General features: G+C 37.2%; 1 protein-coding gene across 26 annotated transcripts in view; it reads right to left on the bottom strand.

The window, feature by feature from the left end:
• The window catches only part of CACNA1C (calcium voltage-gated channel subunit alpha1 C), a 590,134-nt gene that overhangs the window by 428,425 nt on the left and 137,196 nt on the right, over positions 1–24,513 (bottom strand). For 25 of the 26 annotated variants that reach the window (XM_039359892.1, XM_039360686.1, XM_039359986.1 and 22 more), the window contains exons 2-3: positions 20,857–21,178; positions 16,124–16,229 (exon numbers count right to left, since the gene is read on the bottom strand). In XM_039359892.1, coding sequence (XP_039215826.1) covers positions 16,124–16,229; positions 20,857–21,178 — 428 coding nt within the window. Of the gene's footprint in view, positions 1–16,123; positions 16,230–20,856; positions 21,179–24,513 lie in introns of those variants that run through there. The other variant, XM_039361917.1, reaches the window with a different exon arrangement.

Here is a 24,513-nt window from a genome sequence, read left to right as displayed (position 1 = left end):
CCACTCCCCCCCTGTACTCCCCATGTGTATTTGGTTTTAATGTCTGATTTTAATTTTTTATGTTTTAGCTTAGTTGTAACTGTAAGCCACCCAGAGTTATCCTATGGTAAGATGGGCAGCTAAACAAACAAACAAACAACAAGGATTTCAAGAATAATATTAACACTAGTCTGAGTTTTCTCACATCTTTCAGCAGCTGGACTAAGATGTCTCTTCTGATATAAACATTCAAACACCTCATCCCTAACTTTCTCACCATTTCTCACAAAGAGAAACTAGATTTGAGAAAGATAAATGCCATGCCTCATGATATCACCATACGCATTTCCTAATATTCACTTGAAATGAGTATTTACTGGGAGTAGAAGATTGCAGTGAATCACACAATGTGACATCATGCAGTATGCTTTTCTTGCCTTTACGGAGAAGGAGATGGAAACTTGATGGGATATTACATTAATTCTAGTTTGGTCCTCTCCAACTGAAACTTTATTTTCTCTGCATGTCAGTTCATTTCCTGGAAATCAGAAATGATGTTTCATCTCTCTCATAATGTATTCATGAGACTTAATTTGGAGTTGGAAGAATCCCAGGTGGTTTTTTAAAAAAAAAAAGTTTATTCTTGTCATTTTGGATTTTGAAGAAGTAGGTTAGGAAGAGTATAGATGCTTTTTGAATTTTGGTTCTGGAGAAGACTCTTGAGAATACCATGGACACCTAAAAAAACTTATGGATAGAACAAAAAGCCCATTACATGAGGCACTAATGTCAAGGCTCAAATTATTCTACTTTGAGCACATTATGTGAAGACCTAACTTTCTGGAGAAAGCTCTAATGCTGGGAAAGGTGGAAGGCAGGGGAAAAAAGGATGACCAGCAGCAAGGTGAATGAATTCAGTTACAGTGGCACTGGATGCAGAGCTGGCAGATCTGAAACACCAGGTTAAGGATAGATCATCCGGGAGAAAATCTCTGAGAGATGGCAATGACTTGATAGCACATAATCAATCTTGCATAAAGTACTTTCCATCTCTATAGCACTACTATATATTTCAGTGCAGGTTAATTCATTCACTGCACTGACAATTCTATTAGTGCCAGTGACAGTCAATTCCTTCTAACTTTTCAATTATTTTTAGGGATCTTATATTATAATTACTAATAATGTTCCTTTTCCAAATAAAATAAAATTTTCTGAACAGGGCCCCTTCCTGTGGTTAGGGTAACATAGTAGTGATTTGAAGTGAATAGGAACGTGGATTTGAATGGGTCAAGCAATGAGAAGGATATGGAGAAGGATGGACTGGATATACAAATGAAACTCGTGGATGTTTCATTGCTTAAAGGTGACGTACAATTACTAAACCAGAAAACTGATATGGATAACGTTTTGTTACTGAACGTACAAGAGAGGACTGTTAAAGTTTTGAGGGACTTTATGAGAAATGGTTTTTTAAAAGGACAGATTTTACTTATTGAATATACAAAAGAGGTCTGTCAAAGTTCTGAAAGATTCTTGGGACAAAAATAAAGATGATCAGAAATCAAGCTCTGGGACTATACTTGATAGGATTAAAATAAAGTTTGTTAAAAGTACAGAGAAGGAACACAGGGTTGGCTTATTTAATCAATTTTAAAATAGAAAATTAATTACATCTGGCTCCCCTTACTCAACTTCTGCTGCTAAAGAATGAATGACCAGGTTTTTAGATTTTTTTTTTTTTTTTTTTAGTTAGGAGATGAGTTATGGGGGTAAAAAGAATATAGGTTGTACTAAAAGACAATAATAAGCTATTAAAATGTTTTTACTTGCTGGAATAAGGGGGAGGTATCAACATATTTAATTAAATTAATAATTTTAAAAATAGTAGTAATCCAAATACTGTAAAACATCAGCTGGCATTTTGAATTTGCACACTGTGGATAGCAATAGCACTTACTTATATACTGCTTCATAGTGCTTTACAGCCCTTTCTACGCAGTTTACAGTCAGCCTGTTGCCTCCAGCAATCTGGGTCCTCATTTTACTGACCTCAGAAGGATGGAAGGCTGAGTCAACCTTGAACTGGTGAGAATTGAACCACCAAACTGCAGGCAGCTGGCAGCCAGCAGAAGTAGCCTGCAGTGCTGCATTCTAACAACTGTGCCACCACAGCTTTTAGCCTGCACTACAGCTTGAATCACCCATCATCTTTTACCATTCTCAGTTATTCCTGGAATGACTATCCACTGAAGAATGGGCTTTATGATACTACAGAGATTTCAGTCTGCACACAATAATGGTCACATTAGGAAACCCTGTTACATTGGTTAGGATGCAGGTTGGCAATGATCTGTAATAAATCCCACCCAGGTACCTGAAACACATTTTTCCAAATTCAAGGTGAGACCTAACAATGTCATTTCCCTCTGTTCCAAGAAGGGTTTAGGCAATAGATGAATCAAGTGGAGAAAGATACCTAGGAAGCTTTTCAGGGAAAACAGCTTGAATATCAATAGAGAACACTCCTTCCATGCAAGTAGATTCAATATCTCTGTGGTGTCCCTTTTCAAGGCAACCTTTTCATGTGAAAGCAAAACTCTTTCAAAAGCAATTGTTGTCAGTGGAAGATTTTATGCTATTTTCTCAGGATTGTCCAAGGCTAACCTACCACAAGCAATTGCATTTCTCAGAAGATTCTATATTTCCACCACTTACTACAAATGGCATTTTATATTTTAACCACAAAAAAAAAAATGTTTGAATTAAGAAAGGATAGTAGTAGCTCATGCAAAAAGGTCTGGATTCAGTTCTAACAAGCTTTAGTCCAATTGGCTGAAACGTTTATATTTAAATATGGACTGTCACCTCTGCTCTGTGTAAATAAAGCTCAGTTAGATGGAATTGGAGGTCTAATTCAGCAGAAGACCATTTCTCATGTTCTCAAGAAAGGACTGCTTTATTGGGCCATCAAGTTTGTTGAATAGATAGCAGCTACTTTTGCATGGCAATTTCACAATTCCTGAGATCAGGAAATCTCCCTTGGGAATCTCCAGACTAAAAATCACAGATGCAGATTTATTGTCCTAGATGATTATTTTAAAAGATGCAGGAATTCAAATGTTGGAAATCATATTTTTGAGGGTTTAAAAGCATTATGTAAAAGTATTTTTTTTATGTCTGAATATTTTTCCCAAAGAACTGCACTAAAGATGTCAGGATTTTTTTTCATATACTGTAGATAAAATGTACCCACAGTATGAATGCTGCGGGACCGGTGTCCAGTTGTCATTTTCCAGCTCTGAGCCTTTACTAGCTCTTTGGATTACTGCAGGTCATCAGTTCCTCGATGCTGAATGAAATTTCTTTTCTGAACATAGAGATCAGTTCACAAACTCCCAAATTATCCCAACCTGTGTATTGAGTTTAACACAAACTGCATCTAATCATGCAACCAAGCAATTGCCTGTTTTATACACCACACATCCAAATTGATTTTCCATCCATGTATAGCACATTTCATTGTATGCTAAAAATCAATCTGGCAATGTGACGGAAAAATCAGATGACTGCTTGGTCATGTAGTGGTTCTAACAGATATTCAACTTGCCACGCAGATAGGATCAGTTTTGAGTAGCTGATTCAGATCTTGTAGCAAGTACAGAAAACACCATTAAACTACTTCATTTTCTCCAAATAATATATTTTCTAAAATCTGTACCAATCCATTATTGATGTTATTAATCAAAAATATGCTTTCATGCATGATGACAATATTCAGTAATACTCAATGCACTATAACAAAGACATGGAAAAGGGTAATATAATGCTGTATATATTATTTTGTATAGTAAATTGCCTCTCACCACATACTGCATGCCTTTAGGAGAGCAACTGTGTACAGAGGTTAAGATGCTGCACCTTCAACTATACAAACTCACTGACTGATTTTGGGACAATCAGTCTTTCTTGGCCCAACCTACCTCACAGGGTTGGTGTGCAGGGGAAAATGAATGGAAGGAATGCTGTATACACTACTTGAGTTCTTGAAATAAAGGCAAATATAAATCTAACACAATGATTTATCCCTAAACCTTTATAACAGATTATCTCTTCAAATATTTTTTATTGCTAACAGAAGATGTGGAACTGATGAGCACTGATACAACAGTGTATAAAAATTATGTAGTAATAATTTATATAATTTACTAGTGCAATAACAATAACACTTAAGACTTATAAATATCATATAGCTTTTTCATAAGTTTTATTTTTATATATATTATAGATATCTTTTTTGTATATATAAATATAAAGTTTTTAATTTAATTTTTATTTTTTTTTTATTTCTTAAGCCTATATTCTGCTCTGGGAAGCTCAGGGGGGGGGAAGGGAGGGTTTTTGGGAGGGGTGTGGGGTGGGGGTTTTTTTTATATGTATTGTTTAATTTTTTTTTTCTTCTGTATATGTTGTTTTTTGTTCTGTATTGTTCTTGTTTTTCTTGTAAAATTTATAAAACTTTTAATAAAAAAAAAAAAAAAGACTTATATACTGCTCCTTAGTGCTTTATAGCAGGGCTTTTCAACCGGTGGTATGCGTACCACTTGTGGTACCTTAATAAGTGGCAGGTGGTACGCAGCCCTGCCTAGCCAAGTGTAGTGGGGGAGGGAAAGAGCCAGCACAGGCAAGGACTTACAGTGAGAGAGTCCTCTGGAGCTGCAAAGGCCCCAGGCTCACTTCTGGCTCACCCTCCCCCATGAGAAAGGAGGAGGGGGGCAGAGACAGGAGAGCCTATAAAAGGAGGCAGTTTGGGCAGGAGAGGGAGAGAGAAAAAGCAGCAGCCTTGGGAGAAGGCAGAGTCAGCTGCACCGGAGGGGGAGGGGGAGGGGAGATCAAGCAGACTGGCCATGAGCCGATCTACAACTGCTGTGGCAGCCATCTGTGCTGGCAGCAGCAAACAGGCAAGAAATGCAGTGGGGGAGGGGTCACCCTCCAAGAGGAATGAAAAAAGGCAGCAATGGCTGGAGGTGAGACACGGAGGAGGGAAAGAGATGGAGAGTGGAAGGATTCTTATGTGCTTTTGTGACTTTGAAGTTCTGGGATTTGTGCAATGAGGGCTTTGTGTTCTTAAGGAGTGTTTGACAATTTCTATTTGGTTGATGGCTGATGTCTGGTGTTAGCTTCTATTGCTCTGCTGTTGTTAGCTGTAAGTTTTGCTGCAAGGGATTTTGAAGTATTTTTCTCCTGAATGGATTTTGCCTGTAGTATTCCTTTACTTATGAATGGAGCCATTTGGGGAGGTTGTCTTAGCAGGCAGCCAGTACTTACATTTTTTTTTCTTCCTTAAGTGCCAGCTGCACTCCTTACTTTCCTTTCTAGCCAGTAGCTAATTCTTAAAGGGGAATGTGCCCTTTTAAGCTAGTTCACTCAGCAGCTTGTCTTTTCTGTCTCTGGAGGCCTTTCCTTGTTTGATCAATATATGGAAGAGGGAAAATATGGGGGGGGAGGTGTTTCAAATTCTTCCTTCAGAAGGAGATGGGAATGAGAAAAAGGGAGGCAGGGAAGGGAGGGAGGAAAGGAAGTCCCGCCTTAGCACTTGGCCACCAGCAGCTCTGCCGTTGACTTTGCTTGTCAAAAGGTTGCAGAAGGGGATCACATGACCCTGGAACACTGTGACCATTATAAATATGAATCAGTTGCCAAGCATCCAAATATAAATCACATGACCCTGGGCATGCTGCAATGGTCATAAGTGTGAAAAATGGTCATAAGTCATTTCAGTGCAATAGCAACTTTGAACAGGTTTTTTTTTGGTCAACAAGTTTTTGACACCTTGCTAGGTGGTACTCGAATATTGCCATATCCTAAAAGTGGTACAATCGGTAAAAAGGTTGAAAAGCCCTGCTTTATAGCACTCTCTGAGCAGTTTACAAATGTCAGTCTATTGCCCCCCAAAATCTGGGTCCTCATTTTACCAACCTTGGAAGGATGGAAGGCTGAGTCAACTGTGATTAACAGTATTTTGGATGGGAAAAGTTGGGTTTCCTTTCCCATGCTCTTAAGGCTGAACCCTCAACAAGAAATGATCTCAATCAATCTACTGCAATGTTAGGCTCATAAAACGGAATAAACTCCCATAGATTCTGTCCTGATTAACTGCAGAATCCAGGATCCAAATCAAGAATGTGCACACAAAGCATATAATTCACTACTGACATACAGATCACCTCCTCAATAAATTATTGAGTACATTAGCTCTTTGACTACATTCTATGGAATGTTGCCCATTTTCATTCTTCTTCAATTTACCTTGCAGACAGAACTTCATATTGATACAATGTGGTTCACCTAAAAAGGTCATTCTATGCTATCCATATTGTGCAAAAAATCCAAATACCAATCAATCACTACAAAAACAATCATCAGGACAAAATAGCAAGCATCTAATAAGAGCTCAACAGAAAGATATAAAGGGAGATCCATTGCTTGCAAATAATTTTAGATAAAATGATTACTTTTGAATAAATAGCAACGATTTATTGCTTTTTGCTATAATAGTGGGAAATCCCAACATGCAATATTTTAATAAATCCCACCCATAAGAAAATGGCATAATGTGACTAAAAATCTAGGTTAGCATGCATATCCCCATTACTTGTGGTCTAAAATAACTTTAGCTGCATAAACCTGTTATGTTTTGGGTAGGGAGGTTAATGGTTAAAAAAGGGTTTGCTATTTCAGCAAGCCAAATAGTGACTATCACACACAGATGGACCTCACTTCACTTCTCTCCACCTTCCCCCATGAAGACCTTATAGCCATCAAGCTACTGGCAGACAGGCAGAAAGCCTCCCAAAATCCCAGCATTTTCTATAACTGAAATTTTAACAAGGCAGAGCAAAGAGCAGTTGTATAGATGCCAATACAACTAGCTAGGGAATTGCAGAAACACTATAGTTGAAAAGTGCTGTAGGAATCAGGCATCTGAATCTTGCTAGTGCTGAATATAGCTTCTACAGTGAAAGGTGTTGACATCACAGCTGGATGTCAGAAGACTCAAGTTCAACAATCACAAAAAGTGACCCAGATACAGCAATCAAACTACACTTGCTATGAAGGGTCACAGTGCAATGTCTTCAAATCCAGAAAAGGGATACATTGCAGCTCAGTATATTTATATAAATTCCATGTCCAAAACAGAGAAATCAGACAAATACAAATGGTGTAGAACTTCAAAAGAATAACCAGTTGCCAGAAGCTCCATTATAACTTTCACTTAAAATTTCATTTTACTATTCTGTCTGCCAAATAGTTAGCAATGGAAGAAATGATGAATTTAATTTAATTATCAGAGCACTCTCAGTTCAAAAAAGAGTCATTTGAATTAATTACCTAGACCAGGGATCTTCAACCTCCGGTCCATGGACTGGCATTGGTCCGTGGTATGCCAGAAACTGGGCCATGCAAATAAGCAAAGCCCCATCCGTGGGATGCAGACAGTACATGAAACGACGCCCCTTCTGGTCCATGGAAACAACCTCTCTCCACGGAACTGGTCCCTGGTGCCCAAAAGGTTGGGCACTACTGACCTAGACCACACTAAGTACATAATACTGTAGCTATGAGGTGATAATATTTTCATTCTTGTATTTATTGTTTCTACTCATTCCTATTCATTCCAGGTTCTATCTATAATATAACACTATTTCTGATTCATCAGCACTAAACTTTCATCTATAAAAATGTTCTATTCCACTGAATGGAGCAACCATTTTGCAGCCACATTGTCTAAATATGTTTTCCATTCCTACCCTGCTAAGACACACACACACACACATATCTATACATGTACAGAACCCCAGTCAATACTCAAAAGTTGACAAAGTAAAAAGGTAAAGGTTTCCCTGTCCAGGCGTGTCCAACTCTAGGATGCAGTGCTTATCTCTGTTTCTTGGCCAAGGGAGGCAGTGTTGTCCAAAGATGCTTCCTTGGTCATGTGACCAGCATAGCTATATGCCAAAGATACACAGAATGCTGTTACCTTCCCACCAAAGTGGTACCCATTAATCTACTCACATTTGCATATTTTCGAACTATTGGCGAGCAGGAGCTGGGCCAAGGAATGGGCGCTCACCTCATTGTTCAGTGCTCAGGTCTCGGACCTGGGCTGTCAGCTTTCCAGCTGACAAGCTCAGCATCTTTAGCTGCTGAGTCATTGCTGCCCCCCCCCCTTTCAAGGTAATGTAAAAACACTGATACATCTACCATTCTACCAGGAGAACAGGCTGTATAAAATTAAGCAAATATATGCAAATCATAAGTACTATTCATTGTGAATCAAAAACTGTTTATTAATGTTTCTTAGCCCCAATCAGTGTAAGGTCATTCTCACACTAAATTTGTGGGCAAGGCTTCTATTTTCAAATGGCCAAGTGCAAACAACAAAATTACTATTACTTAGATCAGGGGTAGGTAACCTTGGCTCTTTTATGATTTGTGGACTTCAACTCCCAGAATTCCTGAGCCAGCCATGCTGAGGGGAAAGGGAGTTTCCAAGCTGAGCCATGCTGGCTCAGGAATTTTGAGTCATAAAAGAGCCAAGGTTGCCTACCCCTGACTTAGATGGATGAGCTTACACTATAACTGTTGCTAATAAGTTGTAGGCTACTTTATGTGCTGCGTGTGTTTGTGTGTCTGTATGCCACATAAAGTAGCCCAGACTACATTAAGCGACAATTATACACACACACATGTATATATAGTATACAGGTATATGTAGCATAATTATTGGAGGTACTAATAGGTAAAGCTCACTAGTTTAGCTTCTTTTTAATTTTTTGTATTGCCTGTTATCTCATCTAAGGAAGACAGAAAAAAACAATAGATTTCTGTAAACATTGCCAGGAAACATGGATGCAATCCCCAAGAACAGAACAACTGTATCAAATGTTTATTTACTTTTACATGATATAAAATTACTTCCAGCGATGTTAATTTAAATGTAGCCATGTGGTCTGGTTGTTGTTTTGTATTATTGTCTATCACCTACTAAGGCACCTGTGCATTTCACTTAAGGCTAGTAGTGCTCATAACAGTCAGCCATATTTTATATTTTCAAAAATGAAGAATCAACTACTCTTCATTCACCAGCTGTTAGGAGGCTTAATTGCAACTTGAGACCATTTCATCACTTGAGAAAATCTAATTGAAATATATAAAGTTTACCTCCATATTTCCTCTTAAGAGTACAAGACGGGCTCCATATATGATGATTATTATATGTCATTCTTTTTTTTTCTTTTTGCTTAGTTTACCTTTTTCAGCACTGAGAGGTTCTAGAAAAAGGTTTATGAATTTAGGAAAAACAGTTAATATTTTTTAAAAAAACAAGTACATAAAATAATGGCAAGCTTAAAACACCAACACAATCATTTCATTGTAGCTCATAAATTAAATGCATCCACAGCACTAGAACACCATCAAAGGCTCTATCCAAAACTCAGCCCTAGCACAAGTCAAACGTCTTGGCTGGCCACAAAACAGCCACTCAGCAAGGCAGACAGGGTTAGATGTACAATCTCAAAGGCACCCCGAGCTGGCAAGAAAGCAAGATGTAGCAATCGCATCTATTTGTTTAGAAAGTACAGTACAATCTTCAGAAAAAGAATTAAAGGATGTGGCTTTCATCCACTCGTATAAATATTCAATGCGAAAGCAGAAGACTTTTAATTTAAAGAATCAAAATTCTGCTTTTATCACAGGCAAGACTCAGGAAAGTTGAAATAGGAATCAAAATCTCTTCCTATCCTAGAAGGCATGCCATAAACAATCAGCCTAGTAAGATGCTGTACAACAGCGGTCCCCAACTTTGGCCACTTTATGACTTGTGGACTTCAACTCCCAGAATTCCTCAGCCAGCATAATTCTGGCAGTTGAAGTCCACAAGTCATAAAGTGGCCAAGGTTGTGGATCTCTGCTGAACAAACTGTCTAGTCTCAGTTTTCCCAAACTGACTCAAACTGTTTTGGCTGCATGGGAATGAGGACCGCTAATCTTTGCATGAGGACGTATACGCGTGGAATCTTTCTTCTGTGAAATTTTAGCAAAGCTTCATTGGAACTGGTTCATTTCAAGATGGCTCAGTAGCTAGCAAAGTTCTTTTCCACTTAGTGCATACTAGCTTTTTTGAGAGGCAAAAGAAACCTCAAGGTGTGTTTTTATAGTTTATAGTAGTGTTTCCCAAACTTGACAATTTTAAGGCATGAGGACTTCAACTCCCAGAATTCCACAGCCAGCAATGCTGGCTGTGGAATTCTGGGAGTTGAAGTCCTCATGCCTTAAAATTGTCAAGTTTGGGAAACACTGGTTTATAGCATCAGCAATGAGTTGGATTGCCCTTATCCTACTGATGTTAATAGATAACCTTCTAAGACAGCACAATGCATCCAAAAGTCAGAGCCCTCTAATTATGTACTTAAGAAACAATGCTTGTATTTGGGTGGAGATTTTTGTGTTTTCTATAAAGACTACTTTTTAAAAACCTACAGTTAAAAACATTTTTAGAATACTGAGTGTCCATCAGCTTGGAATCGAACAAGGCATTCTCATAGAAATAATCAGCACTTAATAGTAGGACAAATCGTAACTAATGTTAACATTAATATTAACATGTACCATAACCAGCTTTCAGAAAGTTTTAGGGTTGCCATATCTAAATTTGAAAATCAGGTGACTGCTAGATGGCATATGTTTTCATTTCTTCATTACTATAGCGATTCCTTAGAAATCTACATCCCTTTTAATATAGATATTCAAAGTTTTATTTTTTCTTTAGAATCTTAATTGCCAAAAATGTGCACATGGCAACTGCTGCTCTCTAACAGCTAAGAAAAGTTGAACCACCAATTTAAGTTTATAGAAGAATGCAAAGAGACATTAGATTTGGACCATTCAAGTCCAAATCTCTGATCAACCATGAACCTTAATGGCCTTGGTTAAGATCTACTGAGATGTATAAAATTCATTTGGTAATGGACTATTACGGGAGCCCTGGAACCTTCTGTTTTTCTCTACTTTTGCTCCAAGACCAGAGTCAGACCACATACAGAACATTGCAACTCCATAGTGGAAACCAAAAAAATTATCCCCAGAATGGTTGGACCTGCACATATGAGGCCAGTGTTTTTCACACACACAGTTTTTTTCTGAATTTATATCTCGTGCTAAAGAATAATGCGTTTTGATTTAGTATTAGCATTATGTGTTTAGCCAGCCACTTAGTTAACAAACCATGGTTTAAAAAAGCTTAGCACATACCAGCTTTAGATTCTTAATGTGTTTAAAATAAAAATCTATTTTTTAAAAAGCAAGATATCTACTTCTACTCAAACACAGCCCTCATTGAAAACTATAATGCATGAAACAACTAACATTTGATAGCACAGAAATGACAGCTATAATGTCTGTCCTCTCTTCCTGAATTTGTTATTGGTCTGTCTTCTGTAAAATGGATGCTGCAGCAAAAATTGCAACGTAATTCAAACTGAGATGGAAGACTGAATACTTTAAAGGAACAAATGTTGTATCAGTACTTGTCCTAGATCCATACGAAATCAGACTATAAAGATTATATAACAAAATAATGATTTCTTGGGGGTACATAAAATGGTGTGATCATGAAAAAAAGAAAGGTTCTTATCACTTCGTAATTAAGTTACTGATTTTCTCAAAAAGCTTAGATTTTTCCCAACTAGTGGCCCTAGACTCGCAAAATTCCAAAATTGCACTGTTGTTAGTGGGGGGAATAACAGAATAATGAGTTTGTGGTAAAATACTTTGTTCCCCACCCTTTCAATGTATAGCAATTGCATATAATTTGTACTAAAATTATTATCTGGAAAGGCCCCCAAATTCCAGTACAGCTTTTGAATGATTTTCCCTGTTGTTGTAATATTGAAAGCCCTCCAAATTAAGCCATTCGGGGAGGGGGGGTCAGTTACATTCTGTACAGGCAAAGCATTCCACTGAGCACATCTCTCCTTTTAGAGCAAAGTTTCCTTGACTTTTTCTAGCTTTAACTACTCCCTCCTCTTTCTGCTCCCACTTAATTGCTAACCTTCCTCTTCCATAGTGCAAGTATGTCCAATTCTCTCCCCGATGCAAAAGCCATCTGCAAATGAAATTCTATCGCTCTCCAAATTTCAACCAATGCAGCATGTCCAACAATCATCACAGCTTGTTTTGTTTTGTTGGTTTAAAAAATAAAATAATAATAATAAAAAATCATCACAGCCCTCTTGGTTTTTCTAAACTGTAAACCAGATTCCTACTTTTCTGCACAGTTCAGAGGTAAAAATTGCATAGGGTGGTTTTTCAATTTGCATCAAAAATTTCTCAAGAAATCATCCATACTTCTGATTGCAGAACTGGTTTAAGTGAACATCTTCACCAATTTTGAAACATCTCATCAGGGCACAAGCCAGAAATATTTCTTGAAGTCCTTTCATTAAAGACAGATTAAGGATAGATCATGTTTTTCTAATGAAGCCACAAGTTCACAATCCAATATAAAATGCCAACTGTACTTACACTCACTCGCCACTGGTTGAGGGAGGCACCCATAACCATAACTCAATGACTGAGTGTATGATTCTGCAGATACAAGATTCAATCTCTGAATTTCCAAGTACAGTACAACAGGAAAAATTCTTGGATACGCTTTAGATACGTTTTCTCACACTGTGTGCGCAGTGTGCATAAAACATTTTGTTCACTATGGAATCCTATTAGAGGGAGATCTCGCTTACTGACCACCTCAGTTAGAACCATTTGAAGTTATGACATGACTGAAGAAGTAATTTTTATCGCCTACTCCTTGCATTTACGACCTGTCTGGCATCCGCATAGTCACATGATTGACTTTTGGGCACTTTGTAAACAGGAGGGATTTATGATGCCTCACTTAACAACCAAAGTGAATCACTGAATGACTGCAGTGGGAGGGACATCATATGTCTGTCACAGTCATTTGATGTTTCACTTAGCAATGATAGCACTTAGTAATGGAGTTGCCAGTGCCAATTGTGATCACTAAGCAAGGACTACCTTTATTCTCTTCTATTTATTCTATCTTATTACCCATACTTAAGATTATCATCCAACATAACTAAGGAAGTAATCAAATCAGTTGATGTCACATTATGCATCCTTTGGACCCAGTTGTGATGAAAGCTGAACAGATTGTGCCAGTAAATAGGCTGTCATCTAAGGAGCTCTACTCGTGTGAAAAAGCAAAACCTTCTTCTTTTTGTTCCTGTCTAACTGAACATTTTCACAAGAGGGAAATCCTTTTTTTTTCCTCCATTGAATTGCAAATTAATCTTTAGACACTACTAGAATCAAGGAAGCCCTCTCCCCACATGCATAAATCTACAATCTGACATGGGGGCACAATATTTCATCCTGTGGTTGTTATAGAAGTGCCATATTTAGTAATCTCAGAAGGTAATTTTCTTCAATGAAATGGCTCTTCTTTCCAATTGTATTTGATTTCCATCTCTAAAGAACACAGTATTTCTGAATCAGCTTTTTCTGTCTTAGCCATACCTGCTGTTTTGCTCAGTGCTTTTCAAAGACAAATAAAATACTTGACATTAAATGAATGGGAACTGGGTAGAAAGTAACAACAGCTTTCCTCCTCTCTAGCAGGGGAATGGATGATAGCTATCTGAGAGCAACTGTAATATACTTCACCTGAATGCCATAGAATTTGACAGGTACAGAACATAAGACCAAAAGAATAACCTATGGAGACTTTACAACCACACAGAAACATCAGAATTGGGGGGACAGTGAGGGGGAATCAGCCTCTGAAAAATACAAGGTGCCCATGTCAAATACCTTCCTGCATATTTTATTTAAATTAATGCATATTTTATTTTAATTAATTAATTAATTTGTAAAATTTGTTTGTCCTTGATATAGGTAAGTTGGTATTTTCTTCCCTCCCTTTCTCTGCTGGTTTATCCCATGTAGTTGAATAGACTTTGGGAACAGATAGGGATGTATCTAGCACCTCTCTATGGTGTTTTATTTTATTTCTTCATTTAAAACAATATTTCTGGGTTGTCAGAATTGTCTGACAGCCAGCAAAGCTTCTCAATGTGACGGTTTAATTTAAAACAATTTTAAAAAATTAAAAAAATAATGCACAACAACATTAAGTAAAAGTAAGGATAATTTTAAAACAGAAAGAACAATGAACACATTTTGTATCACAAATATCCATGGGAAACCAAAATACTTTAAGATCTGCTTAAAAGTAAAACAAGAAAAATGTCAATCTAACTTACTCAAGGATATAAATTTTACAGTTAGGTGGTGAGGTTGTGGAAATGGCACCAGAGAGAAGACACATCCTATGTTTCTCTTAACCAAGTTTATCTTTCTTACTACCAAATAAATTTGATTAATAGAAACCAAGAATGTCAGGCAACTTCTGGATAACTGCAGTTTAGAGCTACTACATCTAGGCTGATATGTTCGAGGCAGCCACTAGGAGGCAACAAAGAGTTAGTTTTGCTATATCTCAGTTGCCATCTACTTGCCATCTTGATTTCTGCAGCCTAGATTGATACATCTAAATCAGGCTGGCTCAGGAATTCTGGGAATTGAAGTCCACAAGTCATAAAAGAGCCAAGGTTGACTACCCCGATATAAATAAATGAAACATCTCCTAAACACATAATAAACATTTTCACATAATCATCATAACAATCACATTAATTATGTAGTTTTCTGTAATTTTCCACAATCAATTTAATGAATTGCTCATGATTAAGCCCACAATCACTGTCACGTTTTCAGTACTTTTAAGAAATTTATTAACTTATTTTTCTTTCTATTTTTTTAGATTGTACAATATACACTAGTAAGTTGCTGTTTTGTTTAGCAGATCCCATTTCCATAACACCCTGATCCGTATTTGTACATGAATATTTAACTTTTGACTCACAGAATTAAATCTGAACTGGCATAATTATTCCCGTATTTTACCTTGCCTTTCTAATAGTCATCACAAAAACAATTGGATACTACTGGAACCAAATCACAAATAAATTTGCTTCCTATGATAAGGAAATCCTTACCAGATATTTTAAAGGCTTACAGATCTGTCGTTCTTCCTCCAACCTATCTCTCCAAAATATTGCTTTAAACACAAGCCACAACTTTAAGTCTGTTATCTAAAATTTATTACTAAACTAGCTTTGGGGGCCTTTGTTTTTCCTTTTGCTCAGAAGGAATTACAAGTAGTCCTCCACTTACCACCATTCATTTAGTGACAGTTTGGAGCTACAACAGCACTGAAAAAAATTGACTTAGAACTGGTCCTTGTATTTATGACAATCACACTATCCCCACAGTTACATGTTCAAAATTCAGGTGCTTGACAACCAGCTGTTTTATTTACAACAGATGCAGCAGCCCAAGTTACATGCTGCCCAGCTGACTCCAACAAGCGAAGTCAAGAGGGGAAGCTGAATTTGCCTAATAACCACATGATTCACTTAAAAATTATGGCAAAAAAAAAAAGTTGTAAAATTGGGTGTGATTCACTTAACTGCCTTGTATAGCAATAAAATTCTGGTTCCAACTGCACTCATAAGTTGAGGACTACTTCTACATACTTGAAAACTGAAATGCAAACATATTTTCCTTCTTTTGTATAATAAGCATTGCCCATACTGAAACAACGCATTACCACTGCATTTAGAGAAAAATATTTCAAGCAAAAGAAGAAAGGGGGGGGGAATCAATAACCATACATCAAATACACCATAAGTTTTATTGTCAAGCCAGAGTACATTCGAACTTAACACTGAGACTGTTTATTAGCTAAAATAAATAATCCTCCATTGCTTGAAGAAATATACAGAACATAGGCAATGTTCCAACAACACATACACAAAAAAGTGAGGTTTCATCCAAATATCAAATAGTCCAAAGACTCTACTGCCCAAAATCTATGCATACAACCGTGACTACAATATGAGCATGGGGCATTTTGACCTTTCAAACACCTCTTTCTTGAGTTCCGAATAAGATTTTTTTTCTGCCAAAGCCATAAGCATAAACCAAGACTTACCAGATTGGAATTGGTGGCATTGGAGTCGTCTTCTGGAAAGGGGATATAGATAGCTAAGGCCACACAATTGGCAAAAATAGTCAGCAAAATAATAATTTCAAATGGTCTGAGGAATGGAGTTAAGGAAGACAGTTGGTTTCTTAAATTGTATAAGCTAATTACACTGGAAGGGGGAAAAAATTTAAAAAAAATTCTGTTTAAAGAAGACTTTTCTAATTCTTTGTTTTCTGAAAAGAAACACATGCCTTTAAAGTGGTTTTTCACCTTCCCAGCCAAGTTTCTTCCTAATATGTCAAAAACCCGATAGGCCAGTCGCGTGCCAGAGTACACATAGATTCCTTAACCTTTTTTTTTGTCTTTATTTAAACTGAAATTTATATATTTCCATCTTTGCTGTGCTGCTTTCTGCAAACCGCTTCCAACTAAGTATCTTACTCTCTAACAGCGTTTGCAATACAATTTCAATCGTCAACAATTGTTTTAGAAAACCAACTTTTAAAACTCTGTTTCTGCCTTCTTTTTTCTTCTTTGGGTTTCTCTGTGTCTTATTTCTGTCAAGTTTGGAAAATTCTTTTTTTAAAGAAAGGAGGAATATGCAAAGAAGCTCTAGGGACGTAAAAGGATATAAAGATTTAAAAAAACAACTACACCTCATAAGTTATTACATATCTACACAGGCAAGGTTACTTTAAAGGGCACTTTTAACCTGTAAAAATATGAGTTTAGTTACACTGCATGTCCTGTATTCTGGAATTAAATAACAGTTTGTGATCTTATTCCATGTAGTAGACCTGCTGTACCCTGTTTTTCCCTTTTGGTTGAATTTGTATGCAGGATGTTAGGGAAAAGTAAGACACAGCAATGTGTCCCTGAGATATTTTACTTTGACCCATTTGCTTTTCTGGTAGTTCATAACAGAATATCTGCATTTAAAAGAAAAACCCTAGCTCTATCAAAATTTGATTTTGGTTTCCCTTCTCCAAATCTCTATTGTATTTTTCTGTAGTTTTCCTATATAGTAGAGATGGATAAAACCAAAGTATCTGGCACTGCAGAAGTTCAAGTATAACTTTCTTCCCTATAGAATTGTGTTTTACATTTTAAGGTCAAATGCACGAATATAAATTCTACTATGGCAGTTTCTGGGAACAGAACTGTATAAAGACAACATCATGTGGAAAACAATATATCAAAGCAGGAACCTACACTGATCTAAAAATGACAAATAGATTAGATTGATGCAGAGATTCAAAACAAGGCTTTGATCAATTCTCTAAACTGAGTTGATTTCTGAATCTAATTACATTGTTCTACATCAATTCAACAAGTTGAGAATGTTTTTGTAAATGCCCACAACAATTCAGTTTTAAGCTGAGTGGATCTGAACCATTTTTCAAATTGATGTGAGCCAAACTGAATCAGACTGATGAATTCTTATAGAATGGAGCAGCATATATGCTCAAGTAATCAATTGACTTATTTACCATAGAGCATGCAAAGTACATAGACTTCTTGCATATGATTGTGCCATTTTTGCTTTCTCTAATATAGTTAAAGATCAGATTGAAATATGGAACTATGGAAAAAGACATTCTGAACTAGAGAAAGCAAGCAATTAGCATTTGATTCCAGAGATGCATTTTGCCCCAGTTCTTTTAGATAGCTAATGCCCTGTTCATAATTTTATATTGACCTGCATAATGACTTAAGCATTCAAAATCTCTGTTCAACTATTTCCCTCTTTATTAAAATAGCTTTTAAATTTCTCATAGAAGCATATTTGGAAGGGTTTAAATAGGTTTCTTTTTTAGTAAAAGGAAGCATAAATTAATGAATGTCCAAAAAATAATTACTATACTGAGAAATTTTCACTATGTCTTGATTTTAGAGAGAGAGAGAGACAGCATTTTTATATAAAGCTTGTTTTTATTGTTTCATAATAGTTTTACATCTGTATCACTATTTCTGCATCTATATGAAGATGTTGGAGAAACTTATACCGGATTCTCAGAGGCATCTGGTTAATCAATGTAGGCAGAAGGCATGAGATTAAAGATTCATGAGTTCCATTACTTTATATCAAAAATTAGTGGCAAAATACTGTTCAGAAATGCACAAGCCGAGCATGATGACAGAGGTACATCATGTTTCTTCCTCCAAGATCTGGTCATCAGAAGCACTGGGAGATTGTTCCTTTCCTAAGATGATGGCCATCTGACCAGGACGCCTGTTGCCTTCCAGATGGGCTGGGATTACAATATCATGGTTACGTTTTGCCCCAACAAATCTGGAAGGCAGGTCAGGGAAAGCTATATAATACTGTTACACACAGTGTAAAATGTACGTATAATACAATTACATATACAGGTAGTACTCGACTTATGACCACAATTGAGCCCAAAATGTATGTTGCTAAGTGAGACATTTGTTAAGTGAGTTTTGCCCCATTTAACAACCTTGCCACAGTTATTAAGTAAATCACTGCAGTTGTTAGTAACACGGTTACTGGCTTCTTCATTGACTTTGTCAGAAGGTCACAAAAGGTGGTCACATGACTCCAGGACACGGCAAATGTCGTAAATATGAGTCAGTGGACAAGCGTCTGAATTTTGATCACGTGACCCTGGGGGTGCTGCGAAAGTGTGAAAAATGGTCATAAGCGACTTTTTTCAGTGCTGTTGTAACTTTGAATGGTCACTAAGTGAACTGATATAAGTTGAGGACTACCTATATACACTGATTGTTGTACACTGCCCCAAGCCACTTCCAGTGAGATGGGCAGCTATATAAATTTCATTAATAAATAAATACATAGATTGCAATACAATCACCAGGTGGATTTTATTTGCCAGCAATTAGTTCATAATGATTACAGTTAGTCCTTGATTTATAACTATTCATTTAGTGACTGCCTGAAGTTGCAACAGTACTGATAAAGGTTACTTATGATCCGTCCTTGCACTTAGGACTGTTGTAGCAACCCCACAGTTACATGATCAAAATTCAGATGCTTTGCAACCAGCAAGTATTTACGATTCTTGCAGCGTCTTGGGGATGACATGATTTTCATTTGCGACTTTCCCATCCAGCTTCCGACAAGCAAAATCAATGGGTGGGAACCAGATTTGCTTAGTAACCATGCGATTCACTTAACTGCAGTGATTTTCTTAACAATGAGGGCAAAACAAGGTCATAAAATTGGGCACAACTCACTTAGGAACTGGCTTGCTTAGCAACAGAAATTCTGATCCCAATTATGGTCATACATCAAAGACTAGCTGGCAAAGGATCCCATTCCTGAGATGCTGGGAGGATTTCAGCTATTTCTTTGTTGTGTTTTCCAAACAATATTACTCTGCAGAGACTGACCTAACTGTATTATTCAACCATTTCCGGATCTCACCCCTGTACTCTTATTTTGCAACACATCCAGCGGTTCAGCTAGCGCAAATCTCTTCCATTTATCAGGCCTTCACTTGTGTGAACTGCCTAGAGATGCATAGTTACTCAGATGCCAGGCAAATAAACAAATATCAGCTTGGCCCCCTTAAGTTAGCCATCCATCACTAGATGCCAAATGTGGAGTTTCTTCGTCCAGAAAAGTAAGATGTAAAATTAATCCAGAAGATCAAACAATAGTAGAGGAAAAAGAAAGAGAAAGGAGAGCTGGAGGAGATCTTTAAACTTTGACAAGTCAATTTTTAAACTCCCCTAATACTGAAGGAAAAATTGTTTTAAATACTCTGGTAAAATGGTGAGGTTTTCTATTTATCCCTCCTGCTTTGCTTAGAGACAAACCACTCATAATAAATTTAATTTCAGAGCCACCTACATTCTTGTATTTAAATCAGAATCTGGTTTAATTTTGTTTAAAAAAAGAGATAAAGATCTGGATCAGATCTTCTTTGGATCAACTAGGTACTTATAACAGACTTTATTTCTCAGTTAGACAAATAATAGTCAAGAAGAGCAGATTATGGAAGGATCACAGAAAATGTCTCTTTTGATAGGTAGCACCTGGTCATCTTTTGTTTCCTTACCCAATCAAGGCAGAAATAATATATTTGAAGATTAGTCTTAACTTTGGGGTAATCTATTGATAGTACATACACATAAATGTTGGGTCAATTCAATTATTAGATAAATAGATTTCTGCATCAAGGTTATTCTTTTATGTAGTATAGGCACTTTTGTTAAATACAGATGGGAAAGTTTATAACGATTTATGCATCCATTGTGTAAGGGAGGGAAATATATTAGATTTTTAAATGTCTCCTTCAGCATTTAGCTCGGATGGATTTTTTTTAATGTTTAATGTTAGATGTATTTCATATTTGGGTTTTTTCTTTTCTTTTTTTGTACACGTGTTTTTTTATTTTTGTTGTTAATGTTGGATGTTTGTTAGTCCATTTTCTTCCCTTTTTTTGTTTTGCATTTTAACTTTGGTGATAAAAGAATAAACATGTTTTTTTCAAAAAAAAAAAAGACAGAAATAATACAGTACTTGAGTATAAAATGGTCAAGGAACCACTCCTGTATCCTTCCCCAGTTTTCATTCTTCTATAAATAGCCATTTCTTGGCCTCCATAAATCTGACTGAAACCATTCCCAGCCTATTCCATCTTATCTGCATCTCCTCCCTTTAATCTGCAGGTTTATTTACAATTCCAATCAAACCTGATTGCAAACTGATGACTTGCTGGTTCCCACATGTTTACACCAAAAAAGGATATTTCCATTCAACAATACTGATACATGCCCTCCGGATGGGATTTTTCAATGTTAAACACAGCAGTGCCCGGGGAGGACGTGTAGCGATCGTGGTACCCTGTTTTTTCTGTTTTCCATACTGTTGCCGTTTCCTCTGTGTGGAACTAGCAGTGGATATGGTTGCGTTGCCGGCAGCACCCATCAACTTCGCCTGCCTGGCAGCGTCGATAGCAGCCTGCCACGAGAGGGCTGCACCCGGAGTAGGGATATGCTCAGGTGCCAGACCTGTTGCTGCATTGGCATTCATGTTGGCATGAGCCGGACGGGGACTCACATAGTTGGAACCTAGAAGTGAGAAAAAGAAGAGATTGAAGATAAAGCTGAGAAAGGCAGCACAGCCTTTGGTTTAAGTCATTCCACAATTACGTCCAGCCCAAATCCAAGATTGGTACATGGCAATTCTTCCAAGCTAAGTTCTTTATTGTTTCACACCTGTAATCAAAATCTTGCCAGATTGAAGACTTTAATATCTGCATCTACAATATACTCTATGTACTATTAGGGAGCAGCTGTCTTTACCCTCTTTCTCTCACACAAAATATCTGGGCTGGGTTGCCTCTTAATCCACTGGAATGCAACTCCTCCGTCCTGGGGATCCACCTCCTCACCTAATTCCCTCACAATTATGCCACAAGGATATAATAGTTGGGTTCTTTTATGACAACAAAAATGAGGATATGCAAATTAGAATATTTTTGCCCATATACAAAAAGCTAATTCCAGTATTGAATCACACTATATGACCAGGAAACAATGCAACTCAGGATGTGTACCATCAATATTAAAAGAAGAGAACAGACACTTAAAAAGAACCACATACCAAATTCTTAGATTTTTAATTTATTGTTATTGTATTCTTAGCCAGATGAATCGTGTGTGTGGGGGGAGAGAACTTAGGATTTTCTGCCTCAAATGACCTACTCGCTTGTCTGAATTTGGCAAAGTATATAAATCTTAATTTGGGACAGATGTTCACCATTTTCTCGTCCTCATGAGACAAAGCAACATGGCTTTGCTCAGGCATGAGTCAACCACTATTCTATGCATATTTTACGAATTTTTATTCAGTTTGCAGCAGTTTGAAGATTTGTAGCTCCAGAACTTAATTTGTCACCCTAAGTCTTTTGTAATAAAAATGTTAGTGCTCAAAATGTCTACTTGATAGTCTAGGAAAAAGAGCCCAGATGTTGTAACAATCTGTCTGAGTATTTATTTCTGTGTTACACATTTAAAAATAAAATGTTGGCTGAAATGATGTAACGTTATTCCTACTGAAATTACAATGGAAAGAAAAAAATTAAGCAGTAAACAAACTTTTGAGACTGGACATGCAGTGAAAAGTTGACAGGTCATTTATTGCACTTTAATCACATAACTTGGCATGTCATTTTGGAGGGGGGGATTTCCATAGAGAATTGCTTTTCATAAAGATTCTGGGATTACATAAGGTAACTAAAAAGTAATTCAAATTATTTCTTCTGGAATGTATTCCCCCCACCACCATTTTCCCAATTTAATTTGCAAACTGATATTCTGGTGATGTTTAATTTTCTGGTGATAGCGAAGCTAAAGGAATCAAGTTATGTTTAGCTTAACGAAGAGGGGAGACACGATAGCAGTCTTTCAATACTTGAAAGCCTGCCAGAAGGAAGAGGGCATCAATTTATTCTCCATAACACCTGATGGTAGCTTGAAGCTTGTCAGAAAAAAATCCAATCTGTAAATAAGGAGGCATTTCCTGATAATCAGACCTATTAGCCAATTAAATAGCTTGCCTCCCAGAGTTGTGGGTACTCCAACACTGGATTCCTGCCTTGGGCAGGGGTCTGGATTAGAAGACCTCCAAAGTCTTTCCAGCCCTATGACTCTATGATCTCCCATGCAAGTTATTAACCCAGATCTGAACATGCTTAGCTTTTTGAGATCAGCTAATCTACCTCACCTGGTAACTGGAAAAGAATCAAAATAATTGTTTGGGAGGGCAAGCCAATAAACCAAGATTAAAGAAAAACAAGGCAGAATTATTATTAATTGTAACTCTAATTTGACTTATTATAGAGTACAGTACTCCAGTCAGAGTACAGAGAATTCATAAATAAATACATATGTAATTATATGTCCAAATAAAATATTACTGATGTCTGTTTATTTCCAGTTCTTTTTCTGAGTGCTATTTAAAATGTTATCTCTCTCTCTCTCTCTCTCTCTCTCTCTCTCTCCCTCCCTCCCTCCCTCCCTCTCTCCCTCCCCCAACAATACAGAGGGATAGAATCAAGATCATGTGAAGTGTTAATACCACTTTACAATGTCTTGGTAAGGCCACACTTGGAATACTGCATCCAGTTTTGGTCACCACGATATAAAAAAGATGTTAAGACTCTAGAAAGAGTACATTGAAGAGCAACAAAGATGATTAGGGGACTGGAGGCTAAAATATACAAGAACGGTTGCTGGAATCAGATATGTCTAGTTTAATGAAGAGAAGGATGAGAGGGGACATGATAGCAGTGTTCCAATATCTCAGGGGCTGCCATAAAGAAGAGGGAATCAAGCTATTTTCCAAAGCATCTGAAGGCAGGACAAGAAGCAACGGGTGGAAACTAAGCAAGGAGAGAAGCAACCTTGAACTAAGGAGAAACTTCCTGACAGTTAGAACAATTAATCAGTGGGACAACCTGCCTCCAGAAGCTGTGAATGCTCCAACACTGGAAGTCTTTAAGAAGAGATTAGGCAGCCATTTGTTTGAAATGGTTTAGGATTTCTTGCCTGAGCAGAGGGTTGGACTAGATGACCTCCAAGGTACCTTCCAACTATTATTATTATTACTACTACTGCTATTATTATTATTATTATGGATCATCGCACAGTCAGCCAGATGTTCAGACTGGATTTGGCATTTTGTCTACCTATCAAGTCCTTACCCAGGACCTAGGATAGGCAGATGTGGATGTTTGATGGTATTACAGATATTGTTGCAGGATGGAAGCAGTTCCTAGTAAGGCCGCCTTTTGCAATTGACTAATAGCGAATTTGTCAATGCCAATGGTATTCAAGTGGTGCTCCAGTTGTTTTGGGATTGCACCCAAGGAGCCTATTACTATTGGTACTACCCTTGCTTGCTTTTGCCACAGTCTTTCTATTTCTATTTGTAGTCTTTGTATTTTGTTATCTTCTCCAGTTCTTTCTCGTCTATTCTGCAGTCTCCAGGCACTGCCACGTCCACTATCCAGACTTTTTTGTCTTTCTTATCGACAATTGTTAAGTCTGGGGTGTTATGTTGCAGGTGCTTGTCTGTTTGAATTCTGAAGTCCCACAATTTTATGATCCCACCAGTTTTTGCTTACAGGCAAATGATATTTTTTACAGATCTTCCAATGCACCACTGTTGCTACTTTGTCATGCCGCTGCTTGTAGTCAGTCTGTGCAATCTTCTTGCAACAGCTTACCAGGTGGTCCACTGTTTCTTCAGCTTCTTGGCATAGGCGGCACTTACTGTCTGTTGCTGTCTTCTCAATTTTGACTTTATATGCATTTGTCCTTAAGGCTTGGTCTTGTGCAGCCAGAATTAGTCCCTCGGTCTCTTTCTTCAATTTCCCTGCTCTTAGCCATTGCCAGGTTAT

Source organism: Crotalus tigris, unplaced genomic scaffold (assembly GCF_016545835.1).
Source record: "Crotalus tigris isolate CLP2741 ecotype Arizona unplaced genomic scaffold, ASM1654583v1 scf7180000017541.2806704, whole genome shotgun sequence".
In the NCBI taxonomy this organism is placed as follows: domain Eukaryota; kingdom Metazoa; phylum Chordata; class Lepidosauria; order Squamata; family Viperidae; genus Crotalus; species Crotalus tigris.
This window is presented reverse-complemented; position numbering and strand designations above follow the sequence as displayed.